The 17,828-nt window shown below is 42.2% G+C and overlaps 1 protein-coding gene across 1 annotated transcript in view; it reads left to right on the top strand.

Moving 5' to 3' along the window:
• The first annotated feature begins 480 nt into the window (after positions 1-480).
• The window catches only part of rpa1 (replication protein A1), a 62,035-nt gene continuing 44,687 nt past the window's right edge, over positions 481-17,828 (top strand). The window contains exons 1-4 of the mRNA XM_080210795.1: positions 481-678; positions 4,933-4,980; positions 8,321-8,393; positions 9,579-9,687. Coding sequence (XP_080066921.1) covers positions 646-678; positions 4,933-4,980; positions 8,321-8,393; positions 9,579-9,687 — 263 coding nt within the window. The 5' untranslated portion in view covers positions 481-645. The remainder of the gene's footprint in view (positions 679-4,932; positions 4,981-8,320; positions 8,394-9,578; positions 9,688-17,828) is intronic.

The following is a 17,828-nucleotide window of genomic DNA, read 5'->3' as shown; positions in this document are numbered from 1 at the left end:
CTGGAAAATTAATCAGAAAGCCTTATTGTTGACAGGTTAAATATGTCACCCATTCCACACCTGGCCCATCTCCTCCCTCCGCCTCCTCCTGAAACGTCAGCACGCAACGAACGTCCACCCCACCCCGGAGCGTCAGGTATGGGCAATGCATATGCGCAATGAGTGAAATGAAGCCGAACCGCCCAACGGAAGGGCTGGCTGCGCTTGCGCATTGTTAGAGTCCGAGCGGCCCCGAAAGGGAGGAGGAGAGCGTAGAAACGTCAGCACGCAACGACCGTCTTCTCCCCTCCGCACCCGGTAGGGTCCGGTAGGGCACTGCACATGCGTAGTAAGGAAAATGAAGCCGAACCGTCCGACTGAAGGGCGGCTCCCCGTGCGGCTCGGAGAGGGGAGGTCGCGGGAAGCTTGAAACGTCAGCACGTAATGCCCGTCTCCCACCTCCGAGCGTCATGAACGAGTACTGGACATGCGCAGTGCGGAAAGTGAAGCTCGGCAGTCCGGCAGAGGGCTGAGTGCACCTGCGTGTTGCCAGTACTGGGCGGCCGAGTAGGAGCGCGCGCTGGGGTTATTTTGGCGCCACGGTGGAAAAGCGGGAGCAGTCGGAAGAAAATTTTAAACCGTTCGGGGATCAAAACGGAGCAAAGGATGGCGATTAGACTGTCAGAGGGAGCCATTGCGGTGTGTACGCAGCAGTTTTTAACCTCATGGAAATAATTTAGTTTCACCCCCACCCTCCTGGGTTGTGTAATTCTATCAGCCAGTGTCGCAGGGAGCAATTCTTCTTAAAAGTTCTCAAATGTGCACTGAAAAAGGGGAGAAATAGCATGGGGTCATGTTAAAATGGCACAGTTTTGTTTTTAGTTATAGACTGTGGAGTATGAAGCCTGTGCATTGGGCCCGGACTGTACCAAGCAACAGCAGCAGTCCAATTTGGCCAAAGCTGCAATCTTTAAAACCCTCACAACTTTCCTCTCCGGGCTTAAGTTTAAAGTTTATTCGTTAGTGTGACAAGTAGGCTTACGTTAACACTGCAATGAAGTTACTGTGAAAATCCCCGAGTCGCTACACCCCGGCGCCTGTTTGGGTACGCTGAGGGAGAATTTAGCACGGCCACCGCATCCTAACCAGCCCACCTTTCAGACTGTGGGAGGAAGCCGGAGGAAACCCACACGGACACGGGGAGAGTGTGCAGACTCTGCGCAGACAGTGACCCGAGGCTGGGAATCAAACCTGGGTCCTTGGCACTGTGAGGCAGCAGTGCTAACCACTCTGCCATAATTGAGCAAACGTGAAGGCAAGTTTGATCGCCTTTTGGGGGAGGAAAACGTTAAAATCAGTTTGGGCTTATGCTCACTGGAGTTTCGAAAAACGTGGGGTGATTTTATTGAAACACTGGATTTTGAGGGTGCTCGAGAGAGTGGATGCTGAGAGGATGTTTCCTTTCAGGTGCTGTTCAGGTGACAATGAGGCATACACTCGGTCTGCTAGCCTTTGTGTCACTGTGCTGCATACATTAACAGTCAGATATAGCTGGAGTTAAATTAGGTTGACCCTTTCAGGTATAAATCCTTAGAATTTTTACAAGCAGGTGTTGTGAATTTCCATTATTTCCTTCAGATATATTCAAAACACTGCATTTTGTTTAGGTAATATATTTTAATGTAATTAATATTCCTCCTCCCCATGTGTTATCAAATAAAATTGACACAGCCATAAAAGGAGGACAGATGACCAGAGGTTTGGTCAAGTATTGAGATAGCTGAATGGAGGACTGCCAACTGTGGTGCAGTCAATAAAGTATTATTAAATGGAATATAGATGCTGGAAATCTGAAATAAAAATAAAAAAACTGAAAAATGCTGGAAAACCACAGCCGACTTAGTATCTGTGGAGCAAGAAGCAGAGTTAATGTTTTGCGTTCGTATGACTCTTCGTCAGAGTTCTGAAGAAGTCATAAGGACTTTAACTTTTTCTCTCCATGGGTGCTGCAGACTTGCTGTTTTTCCAACATTTCCTGTTAATAAAAATAAGATTACATTGGCTTTATTTGCAAAGGAAAAAGATACAATGGTGGAAAAAGTCCTAAAGTAGACTTTTTTGATTTGTGACTATTTTTAAAACAAACTGAGAGAACCCAAGTTTGTATTCAGAAAATCTAAGTGCAAGAGAAGTTTTATATTTCTCTGCTGTTTATGTCCGTAGGGTTTTCCAAAATGTCAAATAGACGAGTGCACTGTTGACTAATATTCATTTGTGATATCAGTAGATGTGACTGGCAATATGTGCATAGCAAGGTGCAGCAAATAGTTTGAGAAAGTTTGCACACAAACACACTGGGGTACACATGTTCATTTTTGTGTTGGAACATTTCTCTGGCTCTGTAGATTAGCCAGTATCTGAAGGAAAAAGGTAAGTCTGTGTTGATCAGCAACCTTTTGGGTTAAAACATGTTGGCATGGTGGTTGGCACTGCTGCCTCACTGTACCAGGGACCTGGGTATGATTCCTGGCTTGGGTCATTTAGTGCAGAGACTGCATGTTCTCCCCGTGTCTGCATAGGCTTTGTCCGGGTACCCCTGTTTTCTCCCACAGTCTGAAAGATGTGTTGGTTAGGTGCATTGGCCGTGCTAAATTCCTCTTCGGTGTAGTCGAATGTGCCAGCTGGGGGATTTTCATAGTAACTTTGTTGCAGTGTCGATGTAAGCCTACTTGTGACACTAATAAATAAACTTTTAAAACTTTAAGGAGGATGACATTTGACATGTCAAGTTTGTGCTGGCTGCTCAACAATGTGTTCCAATTTTCTGATACATTCCAGTCGTCTCCCCACACACCCTGTAAATTTGTCCTCTGCACATTTATACAGCCTCTGCTTGTTCTGTATTGAAATACTGAATTTCAAACATTGAATCTTATCATGGAATCCTACAGTGCAGAAGATGGCCATTTGGCCCATCAAGCTTGCACCGGCAATGATCCCACCCAGACCAATCCCTGTGACCCCACGTATTTAGCCTGTTAATCTTTCTGACATGGAGATGATTTAGCATGCCCAATCAACGTAACCTGCACACCTTTGGAGTGTGGAAGGAACCCAGAGGAAACGCATGCAGACACAGGGAGAACGTGCAAACTCCACATGGTCACCCAAGGCAGAATTGAACCAAAGTCTCTGCCACTGTGAAGCAGCAGTGCTAACTACTGTGCCACCATGCTGCCCCCAGAGTCTTCCAGTTAATTAAGCTATTGCCTGAGTTCTTTGAAGGAATTCATTTTTAATAGATAAATTTCATTTTTCTTAATATTTCAGATTCTGGATCATTCTGATTGTTGACCCTAAAGGTTGCCTTTGACCTCCATTCACCAAATGAAGCATTTATTCAAAGAACCCTCAAAAGACAGTGCACGTGCATAGCTGTTTCATGCAGTAGTCATGCATTATGTTTACCAATTTCAGCACCAAACTTTGTTCCCAGCTTAAATTTGAAGTTATGTCACCAACAAAATAACTATTATTTTTACTTACGTACTTTGCTCTTCAGAATGTAATCCAGAGATCCCAAGCTAATGCTCTGGAGGTGTAGGTTCAAAGTCACAACATCGCAGCTGGTGGAATTTGAACTGGGGGGGTGGGGCTTAATAAAATCTGGAATGTAAAGCCAGTCTGAGTTGTAATGGCCATGAAATTATCATTGATTGCCACATCCACTTGGTTCACTAATGGCCTTAGGTAAGGAAATCTGCTATCCTTACCTGGTCTGACTGACGTGATTCCAGATCCACAGTAATGTGGTTTACTCTTAGTTGCCGTCTGAAATGGCCTTGCATTTCACCCAGTTCAAGGACAATTAGGGATAGGCAACAAATGCTAGCCTTGCTGAGAATGTCTGTATTGCATGAAAGAATCAATTAACTTCTCTTTCTCCTCATGCTCTTAACCTGTTGGCTTTATATCACCCCTCTCCCCGCTGTTAACTTTGTCCTTTGCGTTTTTAATGGTGTATAAGCAGAGTAATTCATTGTGCAACTTTATAATTTTCCAAAGCACAGGATTCCATCAACTTTTCTTTTTTCCTTTCTGGCTTTGTGCTGTTCCTTTGTGTAATGAAACAAAACTTGGTATCAAGCCACATGTGACAGGTGGCTAAAAGACTTGGTTGAAGAACTAGATTTTAAGGAGCATCTTAAAGGTGGGACGAGAGTGGCTTGGGGGGAGAAGTTTCTGAACTCGAGCCCCAGCACCTAAAGTTTCATTCTTTAACATTAAGTAAGTTTATTGAATTAAAGCTCATTTCATTGTGAAATGCTGAAAATGTACCCAATAGTAGTGGAGGAAAAATGTCAAGTTCATCTAATTTTTGACTAGAGAATACAATCCAAATAGGAACCATAAATGTGACTTCAATGCTCTCATAAGAATTTTAATGTGCAATACACTGCTGAAAACCTTTTATTATTACTTCATTTGCTATTCCATTTAATGATGTGTTCATTGTCCTTTGATATTGGTTGAGGTCTGAGCTCACAATGTGATGGGAACCAAGATGGCTGTCGTTATTTGCCCAATTTTGTACTTGATGTCATTCTTGTTAATGTTGACCATCCACATATTTGTGAAAATGCTGCACAGATTTGGGATGGCATGCTTTGATTCATGTCTGCAATATGAAATCTGATGTCATGGATTTGGGGAGATGCTAAAGGTGTGGTCATGGATTTGGGGAGATGCTAAAGGCATGGGCATGACTTTCCACCGTGTAGCATCTTTGAGGTGTAATGTGCTTGAATTGCAAACTCACCTTTCAAGTTAATTGCAAAGTACTTCAACCTAAAGGTCCATCTTTCATAGTGACTCAACTTACTGTTTTGTAATTCCTATGAAAAGGGCAATACATATCTCTTTGAGTAATAACTCTTCCACTTTGTTTTATAGTCAATAGTTCAAGGAGGATCTCCTTCACAACCACTTCTACAAGTTATTGTAAGTATTTTGTTTTTCTGTTGAATATTACTGCCTTGTAATTAGGTCAACTGATTTGGCATTACATATCATGTAAATGACTCCACTTAACTGTATGCCAAACGTGATTTGCAGTCTGAATACCACAGTTTTGCATAAAAGCAAGTTCCAGAGCAATGAAAATATTAGTTTCTGAGTATGAATGATAGATAATACATCATTTGCCCAATTTGTAATCTACTTATTCCACTTATTGTTGAGACTTCAATTATTTTTCTGCATGTGAATTGAAGTTTTGTCATAAAATATTAAGCAGCATGTCTTACTGTTTTCCCCCTCCTCCTGTTTATGTGCCATCATAAGATGGATAGAGAAAAATGGTGAGGAGGTAAACCATGAGTTGTCTGACAATGATGCTCTTGATATTCCAGATTTGGGGAGAGATTCTTGAGTAGCTCGATGTGTTCTCTTTCAGCTTTTGTTACCCAAGTAGAAAAACACCCTGGTATGCTTTCAAATGAACTGCAGTGATAATTGTCAGTTAATCTCTGTTTAGCTACAAGGTACAATGGAAATATCCAGAGATTTTAAAAAATGTATTTAGCGTAATGTACCCTTGTTAATAAAACTATAAAGTGTGAAATTCTTGCATTTGTTGCTACAGATATATTTTAGTCAGTTGAACAGAGTGGGCATTGCTTTTATTCCAGCTCTGTGAGACAACAAGGCTGAGTGAGTGGGCGAGGACCTGGCAGAGGGAGCATAATGTTAGTAAATGTGAGGTTATCCACTTTGGTAGAAATAATAGTAGGAGGGATTATTATTTAAAGGGCAAAAAGCTGCAGCATGCTACGGTGCAGAGGGACCTGGGGGTCCTTGTGCACGAATCGCAAAAACCCCATCTGCAGGTGCAGCAGGTGATCAAGAAGGCAAATGGAATGTTGGCCTTTATAGCGAGGGGGATAGAATATAAAAGCAAGGAGGTCTTGCTGCAACTGTACAGGGCACTGGTGAGGCTGCAACTGGAGTACTGTGCAGTTTTGGTCGCCGCATTTGTGAAAGGATATATTGGCGTTGGAGGGAGTGTAGAGGAGTTCGCTAGGCTGATGCCGGAGATGAGGGGGTTAGCCTGTGAGGAGAGATTGAATAGACTAGGTCTGTACTTGGAGTTTAAAAGGCTGAGGGGGGATCTTATAGAGACATATAATGAAGGAGCTAGACAGGGTAGAGGTAGAGAGATTCTTCCCACTTAGAAAGGGTAGCAGAACTAGAGGGCACAGCCTCAAAATAAGGGGGGGGGCAGTTTAGAACGGAGCTGAGGAGGAACTTCTTCACTCAAAGGGTGGTGAGTCTCTGGAATTCCCTGCCCATTGAACTGGTGAAGGCTACCTCACTGAATATATTTAAGTCATGGGTAGATAGGTTTCTGATAGACAAGGGAATTAAGGGTTATGGGGGGAAAGTGGAACTGATCCACCAGATCAGCCATGATCTTGTTGAATGACGGGGCAGGCTCGAAGGGCTAGATGGCCTACTCCTGCTCCTATTTCTTACGTTATGTTCTTACAACTGTTTAGTTATTTTAATCATATTTAGTCCCTCCTACCAAAAATGGTTGAACAGACTCGGCTTGTTTAGATCAGCAGAAACATTTCTTAAGGCAGATAGACCTAAAACTGCAGGGGTGGTTTTCTTTTTGGGCACAGTTGGTGATTCAAGAGCATGTTTGGCTCAGAATTGAACTGATTTGGAAATTTCCCCCTCTAGGTTGCTTGCAACACAAAATCTGCCATGTAAACATACGAACATGGCAGGAATAGGCCATTCAGCACCCTGAGCCTCCCCCCACCATTTGTTAAGATCATGGTTGATCTGACAGTAACCTCAAATCTGTGACCTGCCTACCCCGGTAAAATATCGCCCATTGCTTACCAAGAATCTATCCACCTTTGCTTTAAAAATATTCAAGAAGTATGCTTTTACCACCTTTTCAGAAAGTGTTCCAAAGACATATGAGTCTGAGAGAAATAATTTTGCATCATCTGTTTTACATGAGTGACCTCTAGTTCTAGGCTCTCCCAGGAGGAATCGCCCTCTCCATAACACCCTGTCAAGAACTTGATATCGGATAGGGGCACATCAGTTAGCACTGCTGCCTCACAGCACCAGGGACCCAGATTCAATTCCGGCTTTGGGTCACTGTCTGTGTTGAATTTGTATTTTCTCCCGTATCTTGCATGGGTTTCCTCCCACAGTCTAAAAGATCTGCATGTTCATAGAAATGAATTCATACAAACCCCACAGTACAGGAGGAGGCCATTCAGCCCATTGAGTCTGCACCAACTCTTTCTGAAATAGAATTTTAAAAAGTAAAGTTCTCTTTTAAAAAAAAACTTGTGTTTGATTAATGCAGCTGAAAATGCAGTTGTCACAAAATTAACATGTCAGAGCAGCACCTGATTGCTGAAAATGACTTTAAAGAAACGTGCAAATCTGTTGCTGTATAATTGAGGTGTGCTGGTCAGTTTCCTACTAATTTTTAAAAAAAATACTTGCAAAAACTATTACAACGTATGAGTTTGCAGAAGGATCAGTTCAATTTTAACATCACCTTCCTCACGTTCAAGGCCCCAAATGCTCTTTTCAGGTGAAGCAATGTTTTACTTGCACCTCCTTTTATTTGGTTTACTGTATTTGTTGCTCTCAAAGTGGATTCCTCTACCTTGGTGAGAGGAAACTCAGATTGGGTGACCTGAGTTTTTCCAGAACTTTGTTTGTTTCAATTTTTAGAGCTGCCTTGAAGGCCTACAAAGTTAGCAGAAACTTCCAATAGTGATTAATTTGTTCTGGAAATGAGGCCACCTTTATCTAATATCATGTTTATTAACCAGTGAAAAATAAATCTTTGGATTCTACTGCATCAATTTCAGGCAAATTGTGCAGAAAAGCCAACAAAAGAGGAACAATACTATCCTTGTAATTCTATCTTGTAAGTTCCAAAATGGGCTCCAATGAACCCCATGATGATCGCAGCTTTAAATTGTTCTAGCATTGGATGGATCTGCAGACTGGAAAAGGTCCCTTCTGCTTACATCAGTTGTGTTATATAACTGTTGCAATCTCTCCCAGCTATAGTTTAATATCCACACATTTTCCCCGTTTAGCTCTGTTGAAGAGTTAAGTGTTAACTCTGTTTTTTCTTGCTGCAGATGCTGCCAAACTTGCTGAGGTTTTCCATTATTCTCTCTCACTGTTTGATTCCAGCACCTGCTGTATTTTGCTTATTTTATTGCATTGTATAGTGGTTGTTTACAGCCAATATTGCTTCTGCCATATAAGCAATTTATTTTGATTCATATAGAGTATCCGACGCATTACAAATGGGCCCCCAAGGTATCGTGTACTAATGAGTGATGGAATCAATACACTGTCGTGTAAGTATTGCTGATCAAAATTTGTTTACATTAACTAACTAAAAATAATTTAATTGTTCAACCAGTTCATTGAATTTTATGCATCATATTAGCATACTGATCATAGATTTGCTTCTGCAATATTAAGCTGGAACTACTCTACAACCACTTGTATGGTACATTTTAACATAATGAGAAATCACTTCACAAATGGAAGCCAGGAATAGAGAGGTGATTGAAACCATGCCTGTAGGCATAGATTTTGAGGAGAATGTGCTAAACTCACAATGATGATTGACAACTTTGCAGTGGAGCAAGGTGGAGGAAGAAAGTACATAGTTGCCAAACCTAAAAGCTAAGTTTGTGACCATTGGGCAGGAGCTGGTAATATGTGGAATGTAGGAAGATTTGGATGTTTTACCATTTGAACTAGTTAGTTTTGAACTGACGATCCTTCAGTTGAAGAAAAGTCTTAGCTTACCTGCGACTTGATGTTGGCCGGTAACAGTAGTTGTGTAGTTGAGATATAGTTGGAAGCCAACAGTTTGGATAGGAACACCATGTTTGCTTATATTGTTAAGAAACACTGAGCTCCCAGTCTTTGTCGAAGACAGGATCAACCCTTATTGCTCACGTGAGCTGGTTCAAAATCTGATGCCTTGTGTTGGAAGAGCTGCAGCTTTCTCCAGTTAACACTGGGAAAACTAAACCGATCATCTCAAATTATGTCAAGTTGAACTGGATTATCTGCAGTCTTCCTGGACTAACTATCAGTTGAATTGGTCAGGTAATCCTGAATTATTAGTGAGGCAGCAGCTTTTCTTTTAATTCCTTCATGCCCTTGCCACTCTCTATTTAGAACGTCCAAATCCACAACCCTCACACATCTAATTCTGGCCTCTTGTGCATTTCAATCATAATTGCATCACCATTGGTGGCTGTATCTTCAGTTGCCTTGGCCCCGAGCTTGGGAATTCTGTCCCTATTCTTCTATCCCTCGCTTTCCTCCTCAAGACACTTTTTAAAACCTACCTTTTTGATCAAATTTTTGCCTAATATGTGGCTTACTGTCATATTTTGCTTTATAATGCTCCTGTAATGTGCTTTGGGACTTTTTGTTACATTATAGATGCTGTTGTTATAGAATTAGGACAAAAGAAATAAAGCTGATAAAATCAATTTAAAATATCATTCTTGTTCTTGTAGCTTTCCTGCTGGCAACTCAGCTGAACTACATGGGTGATGAGGGTCTTATTGCAGTAAACTGCGTCTGCCAGATCAACCGGTTCATCTGTAACACGATGAAGGATGGAAGGTATGTGAGCATTGAAAATTACATTAATGCTTAAATGATAAAGGGTCCCCCCAGACAATAAAAGACAATCTCATCTGGGCTGGAGGAGGAGAAAATTTGATGGTGAGTTGCAGATATATTTCCAAATGACTGGTTCAAGAGCGGCTAAGAAGATTGGCAAAGATAATCTGTATGGATAAGATCAGTGAATATGAGAGAACCTGCATCTATGTAGCATCCCAAAACTTGGTGGTAACACATGCCTTTTGAGGCAGCCGTGGTAATTGCAGCTTTATGTGCTCAAGTCTCAAGGTAGACATAATCTAGTATCCCAGTGCAGGACTGAGTAGGTGGTGCGCTTTGGAGGCACTGCCATTTAGGTGAAATAATCTAGTTGGGTTTGGAACTCGAATGGATCTAAAAGATTCCAAGATACCATTCAAAAAAGAAAGGAGGTTCTCGCCAGTGCCTTGGCCAATCCTTTAGCCTATGCATTAAAATAGATTTTCTAATTATTATTTCATTGTTGTTTGTGGAAGCATATATATCATTTGTTCTGAGCTTCCCAATATTACAACAGTGAGAAAACTTCATAAATGTTTAATTGGTTTGGGACATCCTCAGATCGTGAAGGTGATATTTAAATGCAAGTTTTTCTTTTTAGTCAATTGTAAAGGAAAATAAAGCTAGTTTATGTTCAGCGAGGTCTTGGAGACACAAGACCAGCCAGTCTGGAAGTATGGCTCGATAATATTGCCCGAGGCACTGGTCGAAATCCCTGGCTGCTTTTTCATAGAGCCGTACAATATTTTCTATTGAGCTGCACAGGATCATGGTTTAATGTCTCAATGGCACCTCCAATGATGACATTAGGGCTTCACTAAAATGTCATTCTCAATTATGTGCACAAATTATGGAATAGACATGAACCCACCAAGATGTGTAATATTTAAATAATGGTGGAATTTTAAAAATAACAGCTTAGAATAATAAAGTGGTATATTCTGTGCTGTTGGAAATAGTAATGTGATGTTCATTTCCAGTAGATGCTGAGAGATTGTTTCCCCTTGTGGGAGAGTCTAGGACCAGAGGGCATAATCTCAAGAGTTAAGGCGCTGCCCATTCAAAACAGATGGCGGAGGAGTTTCGTCTCTCAGAGGGTGGTGAATCTGTGGAATTCTTTACTTTAGAGGCTGGGTGGTCAAGTATGTTCAAGATGCATAGATTTTTAATCAGTAAGAGATTTGACAGTTGTGGGGATAAGGCAGGAAAGTGAAGTTGAGGGTTATCATACCAGATCAGTTATGACCTCATTGAATGGCAGAGCAGATTCCATGGGCTGAATGGCACTTCTACTGCTGTGTCATATAGTCTTATTCAACTTCAAATGATGATTCATTTCATCTTCAGTGTGAGTTTCTGTTTCTATAATAAATATGATGCCTTGGGAGCTAGATACAGTGAGCTCTCCTTGTAGCAGGTTTGTTTAGACATTTTGCTAAACTTGATAAGCCGGTGAAATAATGGTCTGTTTCTGAAAATGGTTTTGAATTTGGATGTTGCAATGAGAACGTATTTCTTCAATGCACCTTGTATTTTAGTTGGCTCTGAAAATATAATCTCAGTTTAACCACCTGTTGCATTTGACTGGGGGGTGGAGGGGGGAGTCAAAATAGTGGGTCAGTCTGAATATTTTTAGCAGTGCTAAAGATTAGTACCTTTGGCATCCATAAACTTGAATATAAAGTATGTTTATGCAGAGATGTGATAGGCCAAAAATTGGAAAGGATACAAAGAGCAAAGAATGACAAAAATATTGATGGGGAAACATGAGAGTACGAGAGAAAGCAAGCTTGTAATATAAAGTGGGTTGGTAAGAGTTTCTTTGCATATTTAAACAAAATAATTAAAGTGAGCATTCCTAAAGAGAGTGCATCTGGGCAATTCTTAGGGAAAGTAGGGATTATTTAATCAGCTATTTTGCACTGGTCTTCACGAAAGAGCACATAAGTATTATCCCACAAATAGTTGTAAGTCAGGAAATGGCTGGGAGGGAGAAGCTAGGGAAAATTATGATTACCAGGGAAGTGGTAGTGAGCAAATTGTTGGGTCTATGAGCTAACACATCCCAGGTCTGGATGGACTTGCCCTAAGGTCTTGGAAGAAGTGGATAATAAGATAGTTGATGCATTGGTTTTAATTTTCCAAAATTCCTAGTTTTGGGGAAGGTTGTATTAGATTGGAAAATAACAAATGCGACTCCCTATTTGAAAAAGGGAAAAAGACAAAGCAGGAAAATACAGGCCGGTTAGCCTAACCCACAGACCACAATGGGTAAGGATAGGCAATAACACCACCTCCATGATTATCCTCAACATCGGTGCCCAACAAAGCTCACTCGCATCCTTTATGGACCAACTGGCAGCAGTATTCGCAGCCATCTTTAATCTCTTCACACCAGTCTGAGGTCCCTAACTGCTTCAAGAAGATGACCATCATCCCTGTACCAAAGAAAAGCCAGGCAATGTGCCTTAATGACTATTGCCCGGTTGCTCTGACATCCATGATTATGAAATGCTTCAAAAGGATAGTCGTGGCGCAGATCATTTCTAGCCTCCTAGATTGCCTAGATCATCTGCAGTTTGCCTGTTGTTGCAACAGATCCACAACAGAATGACGGTGTCAAGCTAAATCCGGACGGGTTTAATCTGCCCTAGCTGAGTGACTCTAATTGATCTGCTGCTGGCGCTTGCTGTTTCACCCAAAGAAAAACTTAGTTTCTGATTTCTAGGGAGGTTTGGAATGCAAACCAACATAGTGGGTTGGAACTCAAAAATGAGACAGAGTACAGGAAAGAGATAGAGAATCTAGTGAAATGGTGTGACGCCAGTAACATCTCCCTCAATGTCCATAGATCTCTGAAGGCAAAAGAACATGTTAGTAGGGTGGTGAAAAGGGCATGTCGGACACTTGCCTTTATTAATCGAGGCATAGGTTACAAAAGTAGGGAGTCATGTTGGAGTTGTATAAAATTTTGGTGAGGTCACAGCTTGAATACTGTGCAGTTCTGGTTGTCACATTATAGGAAGGATGTGGTTGCATTGAAGGGGGTGCAGAGGAGATTTACTGGGATGGAACACTTAAATTATGAGGAGAGGTTGGATAGGCTTCGGTTGTTTTCTTTGGAGTAGAGAAGACTGAGAGGTGACCTGATTGAAGTATGCAAGATTGAGGGGCATGGACAGAGTGGATAAGGAGCAGCTGTTCTCCTCAGTTGATGGGTCAGTCATGAGGTGGCATGGGTTTAAGGTGAGGGGCAGGGGGTCTAGGGGAGATGAAGAGAAAGTTTTTTTACCCAGAGGATGGTGATGGTCCAGAATGCACAGCCTGGGAGGGTAGTAGAGACAGGTTGCTTCACATCCTTTAAAAGGTATCTGGATAAACACTTGGCACATAACAACATTCAGGACTATGGACAAAGTGTTGGCTGATGGGATTAGGTGGGAGTCAGGTGTTTCTAATGTGTCAGTGTGGACCTGATGGGCTGAAGGGCCTCTTCTGCACTGTATGATTCTACTAATGCCAGTAAAGTGAAGGCGATAGTCATCAATTTCAGGAAGTTTGGTGTAGGATTTGCCCCTTTGTACGTTAACAGGATGAGGTAGAAATGATCGAGAACTTCATGTCGAGAATCCAGATCACCAACAACCTGTCTTAATCCCTCCATGCTGATGCTATAGTTAAGAAAGCCCACCAACACCTCTACTTTCTCAGAAGATTAAGGAAATCTGGCATGTCCGTTATGACTCGTAAGTTTTTACAGATGCACCATAGAAAGCATCCTTTCCAAATGTAACACAACTCCTTATGGCTCCTGCTTTGACCAAGACCACAAGAAACTACAAAGGGTTGTGAGCGTCGCCCAGTCCGTCACGCAAACCATCTATTTACTCAGTCTACACTTCCCACTGCCTTGGGAAAGTAGCCAGGATACTCAAGCACCTTGGACATACTGTCTTCCATCTTTTTCCACCAGGGAAAAGATACAAAAATCAGATCACGTGCCAATCAAATTGAGAACAGCTTCTTCCCTGCTGTCATCAGACATTTGAATGGACCTACCTTTATATTAAATTGATCTTTCTTTGCACCATAGCTACAACTGCATTGTGCACCCTCCTTTCCTTCTACTCTACAACAATACTTTTCACTGTATACCAAAAATGTGGCAATAATCAAATTTTAAAAATTTCTCACAGGGAAAATGTAGAAGCCATAATTAAAGATGTTATAGCAAGAGCATTTAGAAAAATTCAAGGCAACCAGGCTTCTGTTTTGTGAACAGAGGCACGTGTGCTGTGTATAAAGGGGAATTAATGCACTTGGATCTCCAGAAGGCATTTGTTAAGGTACCACATTGACAGTTATTGCAGGAAATAAAAATTCATGGTGTGGAGGGTAATTTATTTACACAGCTAACTAACAGGGCAGTGAGAGTTGGCATGATGGGTCTCTTTCTGGTTGGCAGGATGTGATGAGTGGTGTACAAAGAGATCATTGCTGGGACCCCAACTTTTAGGAGTTGGGGGTAGGGTGTTAGCGTGGATAGAGGATTGGTTGTCAAATAGGAGGCAGAGAGTGGGGGTTAATGGGTGCTATTCGGGTTGGCGGTTGGTGACTAGTGGAGTGCCCCAGGGGTCGGTGCTGGGGCCTCAGCTATTTACCATTTATATAGATGATCTGGAGGAGGGAACTGAGTGTATGGTGTCAAAATTTGCTGATGACACCAAGATTGGTGGAATGGCAAATTGCGTGGAGGGAGTGGAGAGTCTGCAGAAGGATCTAGATAGGTTGGACGAATGGGCCAGGAACTGGCAAATGGAATTCAACGTTGGCAAGTGCGAGGTGGTCCACTTTGGTAGGAATAATGGTAGGAAGGACTATTACTTATGTGGCGAAAAACCGCAGCAGGCGACGGTGCAGAGGGACCTCGGGGTCCTTGTGCATGAGTCGCAAAAACTCAGCCTGCAGGTGGTCAGGAAGGCGAATGGGATGCTGGCCTTCATAGCGAGGGGGATTGAATATAAAAGGAGGGAGGTCTTGCTGCAGCTGTATAGGGCATTGGTGAGGCTGCAGCTGGAGTACTGTGTGCAGTTTTGGTCGCCGCACTTGCGCAAGGATATTTTGGCCTTGGAGGGAGTGCAGAGGAGGTTTACTAGGCTGATACCGGAGGTGAGGGGGTTGAGCTATGAGGAGAGGCTGAATAAACTAGGCTTGTACTCGTTAGAGTTTAGAAGAATGAGGGGAGATCTCATTGAGACGTATAAGATGATGAATGGGATGGATAGGATAGAGGTGGAGAGACTCTTCCCGCTCAGAAAGGACAGTAGGACTAGGGGGCAGAGCCTCAAGATAAAGGGGGGGGCGGTTTAGAACGGAGTTGAGGAGGAACTTCTTCACTCAAAGGGTGGTGAATCTCTGGCATTCTCTGCCCGTTGAAGTGGAGGCTGCCTCGCTAAATATTTTTAAGACGTGGGTTGATGGGTTTTTGATAAGTGAGGGGATTAAGGGTTATGGGGAGAGGGCGGGAATGTGGAACTGAGCCACGACAGATCAGCCATGATCTTATTGAATGGCGGGGCAGGCTCGAAGGGCTAGATGGCCTACTCCTGCTCCTATTTCTTATGTTCTTATGTTCTTAAATTTAAATGGCTTGGTTGAAGGTGTCAACAGTATGGTTGCTAAATTTGCCAATGTTACAAAGATAGGTAAATTGTCAAGTGTACATAAGCTATAAAGAGACACAAGTAAGTGGGCAAAATACTGGCAAATGGAGTACAATGTGGGCAAATGTGAAATTGTCCATTTTGATAGGAAGAATTAAGAAGAAGCTTATTATCTAAATGGTGAAAGATTGCAGAGCTCAGAGTTGCAGAGCAATCTGGGTGTCCTAGTGCGTGAATCACAAAAGGCAAGTATACAGGAACTGCAAACAATTGGGAAAGCTAATAAGATGCTGTCGTTTATTCTGATATCTGTTGATCACAGAAGTAGGGAGGTTATGCTTCAGTTACACCGGACGTTGTCGAGACCATAGTTGGAGTATTGTGTACAGTATTGGCCTCATTTAAATTTGTCAGAAACACAGTTCAGAAAAGGGTAGGTAGACTAATTCAGGAATGGGAGGATTGTCTTATGCAAAAAAGTTGAAGAGATTAAGTTTGTGTCCACTAAAGTTTAGAAGAGTAAGAGGTGTCTTGATCGAAACCCTTAATTTTCTGAGGGGTATTGACCGAGTCAGTGTGGAAAGAGTGCTTCCTCTTGTGGAAGAATCTAGAACTAGAGGTCAGCCTTTAAAACTAAGGGGTCATTTATTTGACGCAGAGGCATTTTTTTTTCCCTCTGAGGATCTTAAGAGTCTGAAATTCTGCGTCCATTGTCATTTGAGGAAGAATGATGTTGAATATTTTTAAGGCAGAGTGAGATAGATTCTTGGTTAATGAGGGGGTGAAAAGTTATTGGGGGTAGGCAGGAATGTGAGGGTGAGGTTACAGTCAGTTCAGCCGTGATCTTATTGAACGGCAGAGTTGGTCCGAGGGGCCAAATGGCCTGTTTACTTCTCCTCCTAATTTGTATGTTAAAATGGGTCACGCATATGATCAGCAATCAACATTGAAATTTCCATGAGCTGCTAGTTTGGAGATTGGATGTGTCTGGTCCCAGATAAACTGAAGATGGGACCGGCTGTCTGCAACAGACAAATTACAAGTGGAAACATGGAATGAATTAACCACAACAAGAATGGTATTGATTTTTTTTGTATTTGGCTGTGTTTCACTGAACAATCTTGCAGTCCATTTGGACTTATGCTAGCATTCATTTGAAACAGAGAGCACTTTATTCCACCGGTGGATTACTTGTGCCAGCTGTTAATGCAAAGGAATGCAAGGGTCATATCGATACTTGCTGCTGCTGCTTCAGTTCTCTGCCTGACCCACAGTACTGAAATCTGCACCATGGGTAGGGCAAGAAGGCAGGTCCTGAATCCACCCCAACTGAAATGGGAATTGAACAGCTTGCTGTTGGCACCAGTCTGATTTGCTCGGGCTTCCAGCTAACTGCCCCTCCAAGGAATTCAAATTGCTATGGCAATATGTACTTCTGCAATTTTATTGCAATCCAGAGATATGAATAATGACGGAGAGACTCCAACTTTCATTCCATTACATGGCTGACCAGGAATCAATCTCTGTTGTCATGTCCCATTGCTGTATGCTGGAAAGACTGGCAGATTAATACTCAACCAGTTAGGAACGTTGCAAACACATAACTTGGCCATCAAGTCTTGGAATGGGACATGAACCAGGAGCTTCTGGCTCCTCATTATTGCCATGATTATGAACATCTTTCATTGCTTTACCGCTGTCTGAAGCATGTCCTCCTTTTATTCTCATGCACACGTGCACCTTCTTCTTCTTCTTCTCCCACCACCACCACCCCACACACACACACACAAACACACACACACACACACACACACACACACACACACACACACCCCCCCCCCCCCCCCCCCAAACGATGAAAAGAAAGTAAATTCAGTTCTGCGGCATTTCTGGCTGAACCTTACAGCCTGTAACGTTTCTGTCTTTCTGCATTTAATATATACTATCCAGTCTTACAATGGAGAAAGTTAGCTTAGGAACGAACACAAGAAATAGGGGAAGGAGAAGATGGCGTAGTCCATCAGGCCTACTCCAAAAGAATCACCATCATGCAGAAAGAATGCCTTTCTCTGTCTCGGTAACACAATGAGCCTTGTGATCCAAGTGCCAAGATGTTTTGACAGTGGGTAACTTACTTTCCCACAGTGTTGAAGCTAGCAAAGTGCAAAGCCATCTCTAGCAAAACAGGTTTGTGCTGGATCCAAACTAATTTGAAACGTGATAAAGCTTGTATTCTGTCTCTTTTTGGTGCCATGCACCACATGCACATCTTAACCTAGTGTGCCCCATAAAGATTAAATATTCATGGATTTATGTAACACTGCAAGCTAGTTTTAAGCAATATAAAAATAGCAAGTGTTGGAAAAGATCAGCAAGTCTGGCAGCATCTGTGAATGGAGAAACAAAGTTAACACTACGAGTCCCAGTGTGGCTCTT

Source organism: Carcharhinus amblyrhynchos, chromosome 23 (genome assembly GCF_965287045.1).
Source record: "Carcharhinus amblyrhynchos chromosome 23, sCarAmb.v2.hapA, whole genome shotgun sequence".
NCBI lineage: Eukaryota > Metazoa > Chordata > Chondrichthyes > Carcharhiniformes > Carcharhinidae > Carcharhinus > Carcharhinus amblyrhynchos.
This window is presented reverse-complemented; position numbering and strand designations above follow the sequence as displayed.